Below are 21,502 nucleotides of genomic sequence, written 5' to 3' on the forward strand. Positions count from 1 at the left end.
AATCTGTATGACGAGGATGTGTACGGTGATGCAAATCAGGGATGACTATGTGTGTGGGTGAGAACTTCTAACGGGGACACCTGGGATTCCCTAACCTGGGCCTTGGACTGTAACAGAGCGTCTCAGCTGCTTATACTGGGCAGCAGGAGACTAAGGCTGCGGCCAGGCAGGGAGCGGGCGCTCCTGCGCAGTGACGTCACGCGCTCTGACCGGCCGGGAGATTTGTGGACAGCTAGGTATGCGCGGGTGGGCGTTTCGGGGGGCGCAGCCATGACATCTGGAGTTGGTTTGCCCTCATTGGGCGAACCGCTCACGTGACGCGCCAGCGAGCGGAAAAGTCACATTTGCTTGCTTCGCAAGCAGCTAAGCGCTGTGCAGGCGCTCGCGCTGGCCACACACATTGCAGCAATGTGTTGCAGAGCGGCCAGCGCGAGCGAGCGCCTGCTCAGCCTCACCCTGGCCGAGGCCGAACTGACCAGGGAGTGAGATACTCCAGGACAGCTCCCTTTCCTGTGGGATCCCATAGCTGCCAGGATCCGAGACCCTACAGCTAACTTAAGTGAAATTGTGAGAAAACATGAGATTCAATAAGTCTGACCATGAGGAACGAGACTCTACTTAAGTCTGTGGGGTCACTAGTGCTATTTTTTTAAGTGACACTCTTCAGGTAGATAAGACTCGCCCCAGTGGGTGAATACTGCTAGTCTGGATTAGAGAGGTTGTTCTTAAATTGCCCACCCCTCATCTATTCTATAGTATAGTTAACTCTTCTGTGTATTCACATACTGGTGTGTACATTTTTTTAAAGGTGCAATCCATCTTAGCTGACAAAAAAAAAACTATTTTGGCTTACTTAAATAAATGTAACCATGATTAAATGAAATATCTGGCATATTGGATCTTGATGGGAAATGAGGCACAAGTTCCTTTTCCTTCTAGGCTTCTGAACAGTGGAGTGTTTGTCAATGAAGTGCTTCCTCTTATTCACACCCAGCCCCGATCAGAGAGCCGACACAGGTATATGGAGGAGGGGGAGCAGGAGGGTCCCGCCTCTGCAAACCCGTGTTTAATGCACCAGGGCATATGTATCAAGGCAAAAGTGGGGCAATTCTGGGGCAACAGATCTGCACAATGTGCATCAAAGAATAAAATCCCACTGGAATCGATAGGATTTTTTCTTTGATACATATGGTGCAGTGCGTTGTTTGCCCCAGAATTGCCCCACTTTTGCTTGGATACATAAACTCACACAGTGCTATCACACAGAAGGAAGAAGCCAGAGGAAATCAAACCACTCGCTAATCTCAGCTCACCATGTTTATTAAAATAATAAAAAAAATTACATATAGGATTTGGGTAAAGAGGCATTAATCACCCAGGTTTAATAATAATAATAATAATAATTGTTCTTTGACGTAGCGCTTTACAGAGACATTTTGCAGGCACAGGTCCCTGCCCCGTGGAGCTTACAATCTATGTTTTTTGGTGCCTGAGGCACAGGGAGATAAAGTGACTTGCCCAAGGTCACAAGGCGCCGACACCAGGTTCCCCTGCTTCAAACTCAGTGCCAGTAAGTGTCTTTACTCACTGAGCCACTCCTCCCATTAAATCCATCACTGCTATCAGTACACTTTGGTCCTGGTAGAGGCCCCCCTTTAAAGGTGGATATAAAAAAACAAAAATCTGTGAAAGAAACTCATTAATAGGGTCAACCTGAGACCTTTCATTCTCATGTCTGCATAATTTAATCGGGCCACTTATAATCTGCCTCATTTAAAGAACATGGTTTTCCCCCAGAGAGGTGAGCACGGGGACACAGACACATGTATGTCATGGAACTAGATTCCATATTCCTCTGTCTCCCTTTGCAGTTTATGGGATTCATTTCTCCCTAGTTCAGCTGCCTGTTATTTTCCCTGTCCCAGCAGCTTGCTGCATGTGAAAAGGCAACATTTTTGATACACATGTTGTTTACTCAGACATAGTCAGTGAGTTGCTATAGCAACCTCAGCCTTTCTCTCAGAATGGGCTAGTCTGCTCTCTCCCCCTCTGCCTTGCTCACAGATGGTCTGTCCCCAGGCTATCTTGTTACCCAGAATACACTCACACTTCCTTTTCACCTTCACCATTGGCTGAGTGAGTACCTTCTGCTATTTGCTCTACTGGCAAGGCCTCATCCTTTTCACCTTTCCCCACTATCAAGCGCACTCAATATAGAGACATTCTCTCATAACACCTTCTCTCACATGTGCCTTTGTGAATCTACGTTTTCCTCAATAAAACTAAGAAAGACTAAAGGACTTGTTTTGCTTGTAAGAGGAACGAGTTGAAGCTATCTGGGCTATTCATACCACACACGACTCTGGCCTCAGAATAATGTATGACACACTTTCAATGACGAAGCCACGTGGTGACTGAAAGTGAATGTCTCTGCTGTTCAAACGTGTCCTTATTACTATGAAAAGAAGGGTATAGTGTAATCATGATAATGACACGGCTACTACATGATTAAAGCTGCAGTTCATGCAATATCCTGCATGTGTGTTTTTTTTTAATAAATCAGTTCTGTAGTAAGAAAAAATACTTTTAGCATTTTCTGTTTAAAAAACAACTTTGAAAGACCAATTTTCTTGTATTCTATTTTAAGAAACATGCTTGTTCCTATATCAACGATTTACATTCCCCATATTTAAAGATGTCGCCAAACTTTGCCGATCAATAGACGGAGAACGAATTGACCGGCAGCTATGCAGTTCTTTAGGTAATTAGAGATTGCCCACATGAAACTATTGAAGTAAAAAAATAAATTAAAAAAAAAAAAAAAAAGACTGAACTGCAGCTTTAAGTGATTACTTATATTTTATGTAGGGTCCAGAGGAAGTGGCCACAATGTAACTTCTAGATTATACTGAGTGTCTTGTAAATGTGCACTTTTAATAATGACTTCTGGGACATCAAAAAAAAAAAAAGGGAGGTGTAGTTTTCATGACAATATCTACATGAGAGAGAAAGGAGAAGAGAAACGGAGCACTATATCCAGTGCTGATGATGCAGCAATAAACCACCAGGAATGCGTTCCCATAAAAATAAAGCTATTTTAATGGATCAAAAATATGGTACAAAACACACCAAAGCGTTTCGGACTATGAATAGTCCGAAACGCGTTGGTGTGTATTGTACCATACTGTCGCGGCCGAGTTTATTTGAGCATTTGCCCGTTCTCGGCCGAAGCAGTAACCTGGCGCGCGCCGGAGGGTGCCGGGCGCGCGCCGAAGCCTCGGAGGAGAGGCCCGCCGATCGGGGCTTCCCCCTCTCCTCGCCGGGTCCCCCGGAACGTCCCGCCGCCGTCCTCACATCCGCGCGACACCAGGGCTCCCTCGGGGAGCCCTGGGCACGCGTACAGGCGGCACAGGCACCCGATGACGCGTGGCCGCGCATCGGTGATGCGCGGCACGCCGAGGGAGTGCGGCTCGCAAGCCGGGACATATCCCGGCTTGCGGAATGAGCCACACTCAAATAAAGTGTGCCGCCTGTGTATTTTTGATCCATTAAAATAGCTTTATTTTTATGGGAACGCATTCCTGGTGGTTTATTGCTGCATCATCAGCACTGGATATAGTGCTTCGTTTTTCTTCTCCTTTCTCTCTGGTGTTCATCTACAAACGGAGGCACACTCAACCCTAGGTCACTGGATACATTGGACTTGCTGCTTATCGTGGAAACAGAATCCCAAGTGAGTTTATTCCAGTTTGACCCTTTTCATTCTGTCCAGTGTTATAGGATGTTTTATCTACTGGTCACCGGCAGGTGTATATGATTTTATCCTTACCGCTTTGCTATGTGGGATTATCTTCTACCAGGCTACATCCTATTGGACACCTACATAATATAGGGTTGTTTTTCCAGACATTATTCCTTTTTGACTACGGTTTTTTCATTAGAGCACCATACAACATATTTTTTCCAATATCTACATGAACATGAATAAAGGTTGCATGCACAGGATATTGTGTTGCTGGTAAATGGGAGCATTTAATGTAATATTTATTAGAGGCCCATACATAGTTACATAGTTATAGTTACATACTTACATAGTAGATGAGGTTGAAAAAAGACGTATGTCCATCAAGTTCAACCTATGCTAAATGTAGTTGACTGCGATACTCAGCCTTTATTTGTATTAATATTCATACTGATCCAGAGGAAGGCAAACAAAAAACCTACGTGAAACATTAGCCAATTATGTCTCATACGGGGAAAAATGTAATTCAATAATGGCAATCAGATTACTCCCTGGATCAACATGCTTCCCATGTTTACTTATTTGGTATATCCCTGTATATATTTCCTTTCTAAAAAGATGTCCAACCTTTTCTTAATAGATAATAGGTGATAGATTCCACATTTTAACTGCCCGTACTGTATACCATCCTTTGCTTTACGACTAGTTAAATCGCCTTTCTCTCCAATTTTAAGGGATGACTCTGTGTCGTTTGCATTGCCCTTGCGATGAATAGTTCTTTTGAAAGCTCCTTGTATTATCCCTGAATATATTTATAGTAGGTCATTGTATCCATTCTTGAAGGAAGAGGAAGGAAAAAACGGAGCACTATATCCAGTGCTGATGATACAGCAAGAAACCACCAGGATGCGTTCCCATAAAAATAAAGCTAATTTAATGGATCACAAATAATGAACAAAACATTGTCTATTGCTATAGGATGTTTAATCTACTGGTCACCGGCAGGTGTATATGAATATATCCTTACTGCTGTGCTACGTGGGATCATAATCTACCAGGTTACATCTTGTTGGACAGTCATATAATACACGGGTTGTTTTCTCCAGACATCATTCTATTTTTACTACGATTTTGTCTTTAGAGCACCATACAACATTTTTCATATTGTATCCATTCTTGGACACCTCTTTTCTAATATAAACACACCTAATATGTATAGCTTCCATCATAAGTCAAACCTTCCATCCCCTTTATTAATTTGGTGGATCTGCACTTTGCCCATTTCCATAATCTCTTTTATGAAGTAGTGCCCAAAACTGTTCTCCATATTCAAAGTGTTGTCTTACTAAAGATTTGGACAGTGGCAAAATTATGCTGTCTTCATTTCCATTCATTGTCTTATTTATGTATGATAATATCCGATTAACATTTAACAACTACTGCTAATATGCAGTAACGCTAATATGTAGTGATGCTACTATGTAGTGATGCTAATATGCAGTAACGCTAATATGTAGTGATGCTACTATGTAGTAACGCTACTATGTAGTAACGCTAATATGTAGTAACGCTAATATGTAGTAACGCTAATATGTAGTAACGCTAATATGTAGTAACGCTAATATGTAATGATGCTAATATGTAGTGATGCTAATATGCAGTAACGCTAATATGTAGTAACGCTAATATGCAGTGACGCTAATATGCAGTGACGCTAATATGTAGTAACGCTGATATGCAGTGACGCTAATATGTAGTGATGCTGATATGCAGTAACGCTAATATGTAGTAACGCTAATATGCAGTGACGCTAATATGCAGTGACGCTAATATGTAGTAACGCTGATATGCAGTGACGCTAATATGTAGTGATGCTGATATGCAGTAACGCTAATATGTAGTAACGCTAATATGCAGTGTAGTGACGCTAATATGTAGTGATGCTAATACAGTATGTAGTGACGCTAATATGCAGTGACGCTAATATGCAGTGATGCTAATATGTAGTGACGCTAATATGCAGTAACGCTAATATGTAGTGACGCTAATATGTAGTGACGCTAATATGCAGTAACGCTAATATGTAGTAACGCTAATATGCAGTGACGCTAATATGCAGTGACGCTAATATGTAGTGACGCTAATATGTAGTGACGCTAATATGTAGTGATGCTAATACAGTATGTAGTGATGCTAATATGTAGTGACGCTAATATGCAGTAACGCTAATATGTAGTGACGCTAATATGTAGTGACGCTAATATGTAGTGACGCTAATATGTATTGACGCTAATATGCAGTGACGTGCCGCTAATATGCAGTGACGCTAATATGCAGTGACGCTAATATGTAGTGACGCTAATATGCAGTAACGCTAATATGTAGTAATGCTAATATGTAGTGACGCTAATATGCAGTAACGCTAATATGTAGTAATGCTAATATGTAGTGACGCTAATATGTAGTGACGCTAATAGGTAGTAACGCTAAGACGCTAATATGCAGTGACGCTAATATGCATTGACGCTAATATGCAGTGACGCTAATATGCAGTGACGCTAATATGTAGTGACGCTAATATGTAGTAATGCTAATATGTAGTGACGCTAATATGTAGTAATGCTAATATGTAGTGACGCTAATATGCAGTAACGTTAATATGTAGTAATGCTAATATGTAGTGACGCTAATATGCAGTAACGTTAATATGTAGTAATGCTAATATGTAGTGACGCTAATATGCAGTAACGTTAATATGTAGTGACGCTAATATGCAGTAACGTTAATATGTAGTAATGCTAAGAGAGAAACTAATACATGTTCCTATTTCAGTTCTATGTATTAAATTGTGTGATGCCACTGTACAGCAGATTCACATACAAAGTGTCTTTTGGTATAGCACCACTAAGTAAACATGGGGATAATTGTGCTCCGCCTGTATTCACTGCTCTGACTCTGCTGAGTGTGTGCATGGCTCTGTGACACTCCCAGAACTGGCACTATACCCTGCTCTGACTGCTGAGTGTGTGCATGGCTCTGTGACACTCCCAGAACTGGCACTATACCCTGCTCTGACTGCTGAGTGTGCATGGCTCTGTGACACTCCCAGAACTGGCTCTATACCCTGCTCTGACTGCTGAGTGTGCATGGCTCTGTGACACTCCCAGAACTGGCTCTATACCCTGCTCTGACTGCTGAGTGTGTGCATGGCTCTGTGACACTCCCAGAACTGGCTCTATACCCTGCTCTGACTGCTGAGTGTGCATGGCTCTGTGACACTCCCAGAACTGGCTCTATACCCTGCTCTGACTGCTGAGTGTGCATGGCTCTGTGACACTCCCAGAACTGGCTCTATACCCTGCTCTGCGCATGACCCTGTCCTTAAGATGGGGGCATTGCTGCTGGTAGCAGGACTTGATGAGAAAGAGAACTATGCTAATTCCCCAGCATTAAGTCTCATTCCTTTCTGACACATCTATGGGGAACATGCATGAGAGCACAGGCAAGGCAGAGAGAAGTGGTGTGCCTGTGTGGGTGTACGGCTGTGCATATGTCAGTGCCTCTGAGAGAACACTAGGAATCCCCAGCTGTGAGTCAATGTTTGGGAAATCCGTAGTGTCACCAAACCACATGGTCCCCAACAGTGACTCATTCAGTGACACACACCCTCCCCCAGTTATCTGGGAAAAGAAACCAAGATCAATATTTCTACTGAAATGTAAATTTCATGTTGCTAGAAGTAAAAGTAATAAAGACCCCCTCACTTAACCTCTTCATTGCCAGAGAGCCATGTAATGTAGTCCCAAGAGAAGATGTACAAAGTGTCTATCTGTCTATTTATTTAAATATAAACATGAGCAAAAAAGCAAAAAAGCAAAAACACACATACGCACGCGCACACACACACACACACACACACACACACACACACACACACACACACACACACACACACACACACACACACACACACACACACACACACACACACACACACACACACACACACACACACACACACACACACACACACACACACTAGAATGAAACATATTGAGTATAAAGGTATTATTGAAATGCCCATAGTTAGTTTGTAAGCTCTTCGGGACAGGGACTCCTTTTCCTATAGTTTTATGTCTGAAGCTTTTATTCAACAAAAAATAAAGAAGCCCAAAGCTACATTCAATATAACAAAAATGCACAGTGAAATATCTATATATTCTATTGAAAAGGGGTCATTTAGTTCAACCCTTTGCCCAAAGAGTTATAAGCCTGCTAGCCATATCAAGGCATGACCATTAGCAGGTCCTAACATTAACTGATTAAAGCTTATTTACCTCTATAATTAGAGGAAGAATGATCCCATTGGATCTGTCACAACCAGCTGCATGCAAGACCTGCTCACATGGAAAGTTTTGGGGTTCCTTAGAGCTTGCTGGGTATTTGTGTGTCTATTAACTTTGTCCAGCTGGTCTCAGCTGTTTTGGAGGTCAGTGGCCCCTCCCTCCCTCCCAGGGTTTAAGCTCGCCCCTGCCCACTTTCCATGTGAGCAGGTCTTGCATACAGCTGGTTGTGACAGATCCAATGCGATCATTCTTCCTCTAATTATAGAGGTAAACAGGAATTTTAATCAGTTAGTTTTAGGACCTGCTAATGGTCATGCCTTGATGTGGCTAGCAGGCTTATAACTCTTTGGCCAAAGGGTTTAACTAAATGACCCTTTTTCAAGAGATATATAGGTATTTCACTGTGTATTTTTGTCATATTGGATGTAGCTTTGAGCTTCTTTGTTTTATGTTGTATACATTTAGCCACGCCCATTAGCACTCCAATTGACACATATACATATATATTATGTGGTAATATTTGGGGTTCCTTAGAGCTTGCTGGGTATGTGTGTTTATGAAGCTCTTATTCCCATTATGTTATAATATTATGTCACGTGTATCGCTGCGGTAAAGTGCTATGTACCTGCATGGTACTATATACATAAAGATATACATCTATACATACAGGGTCTCAAACTCAATCCTCAAGGGCCACCAACAGGCTAGGTTTTATGGCTATCCCTGCTTCAGCACAGGTGGCTCAATCAATGGCTCAGTCTTTGAAGTCTGAGCCTCTGATTGAGCCACCTGTGCTGAAGCAGGGATATCCATAAAACCTGGCCTGTTGGTGGCCCTTGAGGATTGAGTTTGAGACCCCTGATGTAGACACACAGACGCGAGAAATTACTTACATTTGACAGTTACTCATTGGCGTTTACGCCACTGGCTGAAGGTTTTGGATGCGCATAACATTTCCAGCATACCTCCTAAAGCTTCAATTTCATGCAGGTGTCTAATGCCCACGTACACTGCGCCCCTGCCTCGCGCTCACTCTCAGATTGATGTGTAACTGCTACTTCTTGCCTCTGCTGCTTTCTCTTCCTGCGATACACAGGTGTCTTCCCCCGGCTAATATCTCACTACACAAATACATCCTGGCTGCAATTACTACCAGAGAAAACCGGCTCACATTAGCAGAGAAAAGGAGCCCCGTTAAAAACCACTCCATGTTTTCCTCTGACAAACCAGAATGCAGTTTGTTCTTTTATATTCTGAATTAAATTTAAAAAAAAGGTATCACCTAATACTGAAGTATTCATTTGCTGTATTCCAATTGTGGCAGAAATTAAAACCAACCAACTTCACCGTAACTGTTACTTTGAAGATGTTTTTCTTGCATATAACTGGCGCGTGACACGGGCAACTTACAAATGTTTACCTTCTGGCGGGTGAAAAAAAAACAGCACCAGATTTAGCACCACATTTTGGGGGATTTGATCAACTTTGTTACGGTTTATCGCCACATTGCGGCAGAAGGTAACCCCTGACATTAAATAATTGGTAGGGTTATGGCACGTACCTCTCGAGGAGGAGGTGGGAGAGTTCATACCCTTCCCACCCTGCGTGTCTTTTCTGTACGGGTCCAGCCTTCCTCCTGTTACTGCAGCTGTCTCTCTCTCTGCGCTCTCCTCTGTCACTGTGTTATGTGACAGTGCTGTACTGTATGCCACTCTGCTATTAAAGAGGAACTGGGGAGGCCCGCCCCACCGGAGGGAGGGAGAGGGGGAAGACAGCGGAGATAAGATGATGAGATAAGGGAGTTAAAGACAGAGGGGAAGAAGCAAGGGAAAGTGACAGTGACAAAACCGAAATAGAATATGGAAAAACAGAAAGAGGTCGGTGGTTGGCACATGCCACATGTGCTCAGGACCTTTGGAAACGAATGTACTGCAGTGTGCAGTGATACTGAGTATCAAGTGATACTTGAAGCAGCAAAGCCATTTTGCCAATAGATTTGTTTTTAAAGAATTTCAACTCCTGGTTCCCGGGATAGTTACTGGTTTAGTTCACTGGTAGGGTTGCCAGGTGTCCAGTATTGAACAGGGCTGACCTGTATTTGGAAACACTGTCCAGTAAAAATTAGAGGTAATACTGGACATCTATATGTCCGATATTACCTCTCTGGACATAGTGACCTGACCGGCTTGGGGGGGGACTGCGGGATTTCCCTGAGGAGGGAGAGAGCAGGGCTGTTAGGGGGCTGGGCAGCTTCCTCCGTTCTGATTGGCTGCATTACCCAGCAGCAGCAGCCAATAAGCAGGAGGTGTCAGGACCCTGGGGATGGAGCCAAGGAGAGGAGGAAGCAGCCTGGAGCAGTGTGTGTGTGTGTGTGTGCGGGCGTCTCAAGCTCATCGCACCTGTCACCATTGTGTCCAGTATTGTTGGAGAAGCCGCCTGGTACCCCTATTTAGTTGCCTGTGATTTTAGCTCCACTTTGGTTCCTGTGATACCCGGTTTTGTTCCCTGTGCGCCTTTCTGGATTTTTAAAGATGGCCCCCGCGGTCATTTCATAGCATCCCTCCAATGACATCGCAGGCTTGCTATTGCAGGGTTTAACAGCCATTTTGATTGCCTGGATCGGTGCTGAATGAACGACCACTAGACGTGAAGTATCTTGGAAGCCAGAGGGTCCACAGGGCTACAAAAAACATGATTCAGCTCCAGAGGGCCCACTGGTCCGAACTCGGTAACAAAATCAATAGTGAAAGAGCAGGGGGGATTTCTGGATTAACCCATTGGCTGCGAGAAGGGTCGGCAACACAATTCAAACCTATTTTCTTTAGGGGATTGTTTACTAAAGTCTCCAAGTCCCAAAAACAGCATCATATTTACAAAGAAGACATCCCGCTGAATGTATCCGGACCCCTATGTATTAAGGCAATTGTGGAGCAATGCTAGGGCACAATAACTGCACCGTATAGTATGGTTGCTATAGACTCCCCGCAACTACAAAACTAAGGCAGAATCAGTGCGAAAATAGCACCACGTTCATCATAGAAAAGGAATCCTATTAAGTGCCAGTGTACACGGTCATTTGATAAATCTGCTGCTATTTGTGTGCACTGATTTTGCCCTGGTTTTGCAGACAGGAGACTTAACTTAAATAAATAAACTTAATTGACTTAAGTTAAGTCTGCTAACTTAAAAAGTGAGGCAAAAATTAGCACTAGATGTATCCAAGAAAATGAAATCCAATGAAAAGCTGTGGAGTTTATTTGCTTAGATAACTCTGGGTTTGAGAGCCAACCAGGTGCAAAATGGGTGCAACACCTGTGCAAAAAACACCAAATGTATCTGAGAAAAAAGAAGCAAAGAGTGACAGACTAAGTGCTCATTTGCATGTCATTACCCAGAATCCTTGGCTGCAGTGAAAGCATTGTATGCCAGGTATGGGATAAGTCAGGTTTGGGGACCTGTCTGAGACATGTGAATAAACTCATACGTGTTTTCTATCATTACTTTATAAACACAGGTAATAAAGGCACGTCTCAGGCTTAAAATCTGCTCTTCCGTATTTTTAAATAATTTGTATGTACAGTACTGTATATCTTAATTTATATCGAGCACACAGTGTACTCAGTGCTTTACAAAAGAGACAAAATCAGTACAGGGAATTATAATACAATAAGTGCAACAAAATCAGACAATAGGAAAGGAAATCCCTGCCCCGAAGAGATTACAATATAAATGGTATGTTGGGAGATACAACAGAGACAGCAGGTAGGGAGTAAGGGCCTTCACTTAGATAAGATGGCAGTCATTGGCTACAATGTTTGGTATGAGTGACAGTGCGGTGGAATTGCAGCCATAACGCTGGGCTATCGAAGGTGAGTTTTTAGGTTGACTTAAAGGTGGGTAGAGAAGGTGCTTGGTGTATACCGAGGGTGAGGGAGTTCCACAGGTAAGGGGCAGCGAGGGAGAAAGGTTTAATGCGAGAGAGAGCAGAAGAGGTGAAAGGGGTGGGAAGGAAACCGTTATGGGTGGAGCGCAGGAGACGAGAAGGGGCATAGCGAGAGATCAGCGCTGATATGTAGGAAGGAGCAGATGATTGGAGAACCTTAAAGGTTTCTGAGAAATAATTTGCCTCTAATCAACATACAGTACAGCAAATCTGTCATTTCACACGAGGGGAAATTCTAGCTACAGTACACTCTACAATACAAATCTGAAGATATGGTCCATGTCTTCTAAGGGGAGTTAAGTCGTCAGGGACCTTATGGCCCATTCCAATGAATTGAAATGGAGCTTAGAGCTCCTTAAGATATTTGACCCGATACATCTGGTTTGTTACAGCACACAAAGAAGATCATGAGTGTAGATGGCAGCCCCAGGTCTGCTGAATGATCACAGTGAACACGGGAACCCAGGTAATGAGGCTTTATTGAGACATATAACATGTGACAGTCTAAGAGCAGAAAGGTTCCTCCCACGCGTTTCACACCTTAGTGGTGCTTTCTAATGGTGCTCAGGGCAGTGTTGTTCTGGTCAGATGAATAATAGTGTTGTGTAATCCCGGCAGGGGAAACCCTCTATGCTGTGTACTTTTTAATGGTTAGGACGCGTTTGGGGATGTGAATACGCTCATGCATGTTCTTAATGATTACATTTGTTTTAATGGGATTCATGTTACCGGGTAAATCTGGAGTTTATCATGTTTCAAAGTCTCCGAGCCGTAAATTCCAGCGACTCTTGAAAATCCCAACGTGTCAGGATAATCAAGCGCAGAAAACAACACCAGATTTACTCAGCAAAACCAATGCCATTGAAGGCCATGTGTTGTGTTTGCTTTGCTGGTCTTGGTGCTGTTGTACTGTATGTCTCAGCCGTGCTCCTGGGACACTTTGGCAAGTGACCCCAGGGCCCCTTTTGTATGTTATGGGTGGCACTATAACTCCATAGGGGCCATGAATCAAAGTCTTCCGGCTGCAAAAGTGGAAGGAAAATGGAGCAAAAAAAACAACATCAGATTTATCAAGGGAAAATCTCCAATTAATTTCACTGGGATTACTTCTTATTTTGTAAATCTGGTGCTGTTTTTTTGCACTGGTTTCCCCCCACTTTTGTAGCCAGGAGACCCCCTTCATGTTTATAATGCAGGCAGCTGGTTTCAGACTCCCCCACCCCATGCAGAGTACACTGAATATGGGCTATATAGGACTACATAACAACAAAGCTATCCTGTAATAGGCTGCTGGCTCTACTCTTCTGTAACCCAGGGTTGTCTGTATAACACATCTGGTCTATTGTATTTAATCGTTCCATTGCCCTAATGACATACTGGTGTGTACCTGGCCGGGCAGAGGCCCTGATCATGGACCGAGGCGCGTTTTGCGATGACTGCGATGACACAGAGGTACAAGAGGGATGGTGGCACAGTAAAGGTTAATTTATTTATTTTATTGATCTGGTGTTACGGCATTTTTCACATTAATTTGCAACAGAGAGATCCCTCTGTGTTGCGTACGTCACAATAATTATAACGCTCCAGTCAGAGAAGAGGTGGGACATCTGTCACGGTTTGCCCAGTCCCGGAGTTGAAAGTATGGAATTTATTTATTAAAGTCTCCCGTTCCCCGTCTGCAAAACGGGGCTGAAACCAGGGAGAGAAAAAAATAGCACCAGACTTATGAAAGGAAAAACTCCTATGTACGTTTATATTTTAAATACGTCAGTATTTTAGTGCTAAAAAGTCATACAATCCATCCAAAAACATGCGTCGTATAGTGTAGCAAAAACACCACCAGATTTTTCCAGACAGAAGGGATTTCAGGGAAACCCAAGGGATTTTTTTCCTATGATAAACTGGTCTAGTTTGTTTTCTGCATTTGGGGGACATGAGAAAATAACTTCCTTAACCCCGTTGCAAACAACAACGCGGTAATATACTGCATGCGTAGATACAAAAGACCTCTACCACAGGCGTGTGCCTGTTCCTGTGCTTCTGCTGTGGTGATACTCAGCATCCTCATTACCTGCTGCATGTCCACCTTACTGCAGTGGTCAGATGGGAGGTTCTCCTCATGCTGTGGATGTAGCACTGATCCTCAATTTAACGTTATATTATATTGATATACAGTAAGCACATTGGGGGTTTTTTTTGGGGTGGGGGCGGGGGGTGTATTTTTCTGACCTCTTTAGTTTGAATCATCATGCTACTTTGTTAATTCCTCTGTGTAATTATCTGAAAAACCTCACCAGATTTACTAGGAAATTCTTAGCTACTTAGAAGGACACAGAAGAGGTGTAACCCTTAATATGTGTAAATTAAAAAGAAAGAATTTTGTGTGTCATTTTCAAAATCACACTTTTTGACATACAACCTTTTGAGACACTGGGGAGTTATGCATCAAAATTCCCTTAGTACAAAACAGGTGTCATACATAGAAATGGATTTATCAATGAGACATCTTACTTTTAATCCCCCCCAGTTACTTATTTTTTTGGTGATAAATCTAACAGGGAAATTTTGATGTCTGATCTAATTTGATAAAACTCAACGGGGGGTCAGTTATCAAAACCACGGCGAACACCTGGCATCAGATTGATCAATTAGGAAAGTGCTTTTGCTTTCAATGATAATGCCCCAATTTTGCGGCTGGGAGACCCTGATAAATAACCCTCAAAAGGGGGATATGAATTAAAGCAGGGGTAGCCAATTCCAGTCCTCAAGAGCTACCAACATGTCTGTTTTTCAGGATATCCCTGCTTCAGCATAGGTGGCTCAATCAGTGGCTCAGTCTTTGACTTAAGGACTGGCGTTGGCTACCCCTGAACTAAAGCAATTATGAGGCAAAATTGATAGAAAAGAACAAAACTAAGAAAAAACTGTTGGAGGTCCCATATTACAGTCATTATTAGTGTGCTATACCCTCAATGATCAATGCTTAAATCACCAAAGGAAGTGTTTTTAATTGTGTATAATAACTCTACTAATGTAGAGAAACGTGTGTCTAGACGCACTGCACCCTTCCGTGGTGCAGAGCTGCGGCGTACTGCATATAAGAACAGCTTCTTACATCTGAATTTTAGCATTACGCCACGTGAGATGTGGAGGATTTTCGGGGCCAAATAAACGGGAAAATAATGGTGCAGTGGGGGTTATTTAAGCTGCACAACGTGTTCAAAATGTGTTCAAATCCTTTATCAACGGAAAAACTCATTTCTTTCAATGGGATTCCTTTGCTTTGATGAATATGGTTCTGCTTTTGCGGAGGCTTTTCCTTACTTTTGCAGCCTGGAGACTTTAGAAAATGAACCCCATGTGATACATCTCATTATAATGTGTGCGCCATGTAACTCTCCCCAACTCCTCCTACTGACTCTCCCCAAGGTGCAAGCTGGGGCAGAGACGCAGAATGTGATACATCTCATTATAATGTGTGCGCCATGTAACTCTCCCCAACTCCTCCTACTGACTCTCCTCAAGGTGCAAGCTGGTGCAGAGACGCAGAATGTAATACATCTCATTATAATGTGTGCGCCATGTCACTCCTCCCCAACTCCTGCTGACTCTCCCTAAGGTGCAAGCTGGGACGCAGACGCAGAATGTGATACATCTCATTATAATGTGTGCACCAGGTTAATCCTCCCCAACTCCTCCTACTGACTCTCCCCAAGGTGCAAGCTGGGGTAGAGACGCAGAATGTGATACATCTCATTATATGTGCGTCATGTAACTCCTCCCCAACTCCTCCTACTGACTCTCCCCAACTCTTCCTACTGACTCTCCCCAAGGTGCAAGCTGGGGCAGAGACGCAGAATGTGATATATCTCATTATAATGTGTGCACCATGTAACTTCCCCCAACTCCTCCTACTGACTCTCCCCAAGGTGCAAGCCGGGGCAGAGACGCAGAATGTGATACATCTCATTATAATGTGTGCACCAGGTTAATCCTCCACAACTCCTCCTACTTACTCTCCCCAACTCCTCCTACTGACTCTCCCCTAGGTGCAAGCTGGGGCAGAGATGCAGAATGTGACACATTTCATTATAATGTGTGTGCCATGTAACCTCCCTAACTCCTCCTACTGACTCTCCCCAAGGTGCAAGCTGGGGCAGAGACGCAGAATGTGATACATCTCATTATAATGTGTGCACCATGTAACCTCCCAAACTCCTCCTACGGACTGTAAGGAATCCGCTCCTGGCTTTGATTATAGCCTTGCAGACCTCTGCAGTTGCAAAAGCTTCCTCTGGCAATCAATGGCACATGTGCTGCCTCTCATTGCAGCTTCTGCCCTGTGCTCCATCATTGGAGGAATGCTCACACACCCTCCCCCTGTGATTGGATCTCCGCCCTTTATATGTTGGGCTTTGGCTCTGAATCAGGGCCGAGCATAATCCTTTTCTGGACGTTACTGTCTCTGCCACAAGCCGCCTGGCTTGCCTCCTTGTGTACTAACCTCTCTAGTTCTCATCTCTAGTTCCTGAGTTCCTGAGTAGAAGATCAAGGGGTGCTCCACTACAGAAGACTAATCCATAGAATATACATCTTCAAGGACCCCTATATAGCAGAGTGGGTTTAGTAAGTAGAATGGCCTGTGAGTCACTCATAACCACATGTAAAATTGTTGCTTTATACTCCTTGATAAAGGACCTACCCGTCCGAAACGCATAGGAGGCTGTTTGTTACCCCCCCTGGGGTAATGTTTTTTATCAGATATGTTTTGAAATAAATGGATTTTATCTTTTCACCACCTGACTCCCTGGCAGTGCGCTGTTTGCTTTTTTGTTCTACTTATATCCTGAGTTCCTGAGGCCTGCTGCTAGTCTTCATGCAGGGGCCTGTGTTTCCTGAGTATCCTGAGGCCTGCTGCTAATCTTCACGCAGGGGCCTATGCTTCCTGAGTATCCTGAGGCCTGCTACTACTCTCCACGTAGAGGCCTGTGTTTTCTGCTTTCCTGAGGCCTGCTGCTAGTTCCACGCAGAGGCCTGTTCCTGACTCCTATGCTGAAGCGTTGTTTAGCCAGCACTGTTTCCTGGTACCTGCTGCATTCTCCCCTAGCAGAGGTTACCCTTCGTTTCCTGAGGCCTGCTGCTATTCTCCATGCAGAGGCCTGCTTTGGACTTCTGTGCTGAAGCGTTGGTTACCCCGACGCTGCCCCGCGGTGTACTTCGGCCAGCCTGCTGTCTCCCCCTGCCGAGCCTGCTCCTTGCGCAGAGGCCACTCCCGCGCTCACGCTCCTAAGCTGAAGCGGGGAACTCCTGACTACCTGTTGCCGAACTCCTGCTTGAATAACGACGATGCTGCCTTCTCCAATCCTGACCCTACTACGTACGACTACGAACTGCACACTCCGGATCAGTCTGCGCGGACTAAGGTCGGTGATTATATAACCCCACCTCAGCCCCGCGGTCCGGTCCCGGTTTTTGGCGAGCACAATCGTAACACTGACTCTCCCCAAGGTGCAAGCCGGGGCAGAGATGCAGAATGTGATACATCTCATTATAATGTGTGTGCCATGTAACCTCCCTAACTGCTCCTACTGACTGTCCCCAAGGTGCAAGCTGGTGCAGACAGGGTAAAACTGTAGTAAAATCCTTTGATACAACGGTCAGGAACATGCCCTAATTGTGCACCAAAATTGCCTTGATATACAACCCCCAATATCGTCTGTCAATATTTTTTTACATGGAGTGAAAAACTGTAAAACGACTCATAATAGTGTTAGAACAGAGAGAACTTATTATGTATGAACCAAAAAATGTATTTGACACAGTAGGGATGTTTAATTATATATGTTACCAAAATGTATTATTTTCACTCTATGGCTATTCAAAATAATATTACATTATAATTTTTATTTACTAACACTAGTTATAAAGAAAGAAAAATACACAATTCTGTTTTAATTTAAATTGTATCAATCAGGTATTGCACATGTGGGATGTGCCCAAAATAATTTCAGTCAACAAATAACGTGTCATATTTTATTATTGTATTACTTTTTTATACTTTTTAGCACTGCCATTTTGACACAATTAAAAAAAACAACACATCTGAGTACATACGGTACGTCCCATTTTAGGATTCCTTTTCCCCCCATAAATATGGCGGCGCTACTGTTATTTTTGGCCCAGTTTTGCCCCGACTTGTGTAATTAGACCCCAGTATACCAAGGTCTGGTTCCCCTTGGAGGTGTCTATCCATCACAGCAAAGTGATACATTTAATATAGTTGCACTGCCCCAGAACTGCATGGGGAAATATTGGGGTGTATGTATCAAGGCAGAAGTGGGGCAATTGTGGGGCCATACATTTGCACCATATGCATCAAGGAAAAAATGAACGCAATTGCACCACTTTTGCCTTAATACATACACGCCAAGCAGAAGTGGGGCAAAAAAAAACTGCATTACGTGAATCATCGGAAAAAAAATCCCATAGAAAATAATAAGGGGATATTTATAGCTATTTTAAAGTCTTGCGGCTGCAAAACAGAGGCAAAAACGGCACTGAATTTATCATGAAGAAATGTTGATAAAAGCCTTAGATTTGGTGCAGTGTTAACCTGAAAGCACGCTCTCTCTGCTCCAATACTGCCTTCGTTTCAGCTCCTAATTCCCTTTAATGAGATGCCTTTTCTTTGATGTATATGGCGCTGCGTTTTGCTCCCATTAAGCAGCATTAAGTAATTCGCTTTATTCTTTCATACATCTGGTCAAATATTTGTTCTCTACCAAATTGCACCACCGTATGGGGCCTATATGTACATAGGTGGCAAAAACTATTTTGTTGTGAAGCGGACGTGCAGAAGAGTGACAAATGCATGCGTCCTGGTGCGCCCCCGCATACAATTGATGCCCATGTATACAATTGATTCTAATGTGTTGTGCGGCAAACTTGTTATTCATTACGGAAAATATGCCACTAGTGGGCAGAGTTTGGATATCGTCGGTAGAATTCATAGGCAAATGATACATGGAAACAAATTACAAGCGTGCGTCTTTTTTTGGGCGCAATAAATACGTCAAGAGTGTCCATCAAGATTTTCTTGGCGTTAAAAAAAAGACAAATGCAAGAAGACGCAAACACTTCTTAGGGAATTATATGTATGAACATGACGCGCACCGACCCAAACTTGGGTCGCACCTTCCAACGGGATTTATTGATGCATAAAAATCCCATTGAGATTTACAGGATGTATCAAGACAAATGTGGAGAAATTCAGGGGCAAAATTCCTTTGAGAGAAAAAATGGGACACTGGTCCGCAGTGGGGCTACAAAAACGTCTGTGAACATTGTTAATGCATGAAGCCAATCACATGTATGCAACAATAAAGTCCAGTAATGATGAAGAAACCAAGGAACTCTGAGTAATCAGGCGGTCTGTAAAGTGGAGCATATGTCAGCCAAGTAGATGTTAGGTGATGGGGCAGCCTGCTAGCTCAGTATGAACTGAAAAGTGTAGGTAACTGTGGGGGGAGGGGCAATGCTGGTTCAGTAACCCGTTGAGTTCTCTCCGTGTGTAGCGCAGAGACCTCCGTGTAGTGACCGAACACTCTCCCTCCTGTTCCGTGTTGTAGAGCAGGCGCCGTGACCACACTGGCTGCAGAACGCAGAGATCAGCTGCACATGAAGAAAACAGCCGCGTTCCTCACAGTAAGTTGCCGGTCCCGTCTAATCGTGCCTCCGCCTGGGAGAAGTACATCTGATAAAGCTCCTTTGCGGAGAGAAACGCGTTGGAGGACCCTGTCTTGTATGTTTTTTTGGCTAATATGCTGCCTAATAAATGGTTTTATTTTTATACCTGCCTCAAGCCCTCTTCCAATTTTTGCAGTGCTCCATCTTTCCCCATCTACAGCAAAATCCCTTTTAATAGTATTTATTTCTTTGATATGGTGCAGATGTTTGTCTGCAGACTTCCACGGCATTTGCATTGATACATAGTACTGTATGCAGCATACAGATGTAATAATAATAATAATAATAGCATGTTCTTGTATAGCGCTGCTAGTTTTACGTAGCGCTTTACAGAGACATTTTGCAGGCACAGTCCCTGTTTTTGGTGCCTGAAGCACAGGGAGCTAAAGTGACATGTCCAAGTTCACAAGGAGTCGACACCAGGAATTGAACCTTCAACCTTCTTCAAACTCAGCGCCAGTCAGTCTTTACTCACTGAGCCACTCCACCCTAGCTGCCACCTGCAGGAAACTGGGGCAAGCTGCAGGGCCCTAGACCTCCACCACCAGGGGGGGCAGCTATCACTGCAGGGGGTCCGATCTGTAAGCATTTATCCCTGGGCAGCGTGACAACATATCAACGCTGGCATAAACATATTAGCACTGGTGTAAACATTAGCGCTGGTGTAAACATATTAGCACTGGTGTAAACATTAGCGCTGGTGTAAACATATTAGCACTGGTGTAAACATTAGCGCTGGTGTAAACATATTAGCGTTGGCTTAAACATATTAGCGCTGGCGTAAACATATTAGCGCTGGCGTAAACATATTAGCGCTGGCGTAAACATATTAGCGCTGTTGTAAACATGTTAGCGCTGGTGTAAACATATTAGTGCTGTGCCAATGTAATTTCATGCTTAGAAAGAGTTAGTTGATAAAGAGTTGTTAGCATCTGGGCTAAATTTATGCTAATGAGGTCTTAGATTAGCGCACATTGTATGTCTGTCGCATAAACATATTAGCGCTGGTGGAAACATTTCAGCGCTGGTGTAAACATATTAGCGCTAGCGTAAACATATTAGTGCTGGTGTAAACATTAGTGCTTGCGTAAACATAGCGCTGGCGTAAACATATTAGCGCTGGCGTAAACATATTAGCGCTTGCGTAAACATAGCGCTGGCGTAAACATATTAGCGCTGGCGTAAACATATTAGCGCTGGCGTAAACATATTAGCGCTGGTGTAAACATATTAGTGCTGGCGTAAACATATTAGCGCTGGCGTAAACATATTAGCGTTGGCTTAAACATATTAGCACTGGCGTAAACATATTAGCGCTGGCGTAAACATATTAGCGCTGTTGTAAACATATTAGCGCTGGTGTTAACATATTAGCGCTGGCGTAAACATATTAGTGCTGTTGTAAACATATTAGTGCTGGTGTAAACATATTAGTGCTGGTGTAAACATGTTAGGGCTGTGCCAATGTAATTTCATGCTTAGAAAGAGTTAGTTGATAAAGAGTTGCTAGCATCTGGGCTAAATTTATGCTAATGAGGTCTTAGATTAGCGCACATTGTATGTCTGTCGCATAAACATATTAGCGCTGGTGGAAACATTTCAGCGCTGGCGTAAACATATTAGCGCTGGCGTAAACATATTAGCGCTGGCGTAAACATATTAGCGCTGGCGTAAACATTAGCGCTGGTGTAAACATATTAGTGCTGGCGTAAACATATTAGCGCT

The 21,502-nt window shown here is 43.4% G+C and overlaps 1 protein-coding gene across 1 annotated transcript in view; it reads right to left on the reverse strand.

Annotated features, from left to right (window-relative positions):
• Positions 1 to 9,744, reverse strand: part of NFKBID (NFKB inhibitor delta) — a 53,101-nt gene extending 43,357 nt beyond the window's left edge. Inside the window, exon 1 of the mRNA XM_075603225.1 lies at positions 9,650 to 9,744. Within this exon, the coding sequence (XP_075459340.1) occupies positions 9,650 to 9,677 (28 nt within the window). The 5' untranslated portion in view covers positions 9,678 to 9,744. The remainder of the gene's footprint in view (positions 1 to 9,649) is intronic.
• Positions 9,745 to 21,502: the final 11,758 nt, after the last annotated feature.

Source organism: Ascaphus truei, chromosome 6, assembly GCF_040206685.1.
Source record: "Ascaphus truei isolate aAscTru1 chromosome 6, aAscTru1.hap1, whole genome shotgun sequence".
In the NCBI taxonomy this organism is placed as follows: Eukaryota; Metazoa; Chordata; class Amphibia; order Anura; family Ascaphidae; genus Ascaphus; species Ascaphus truei.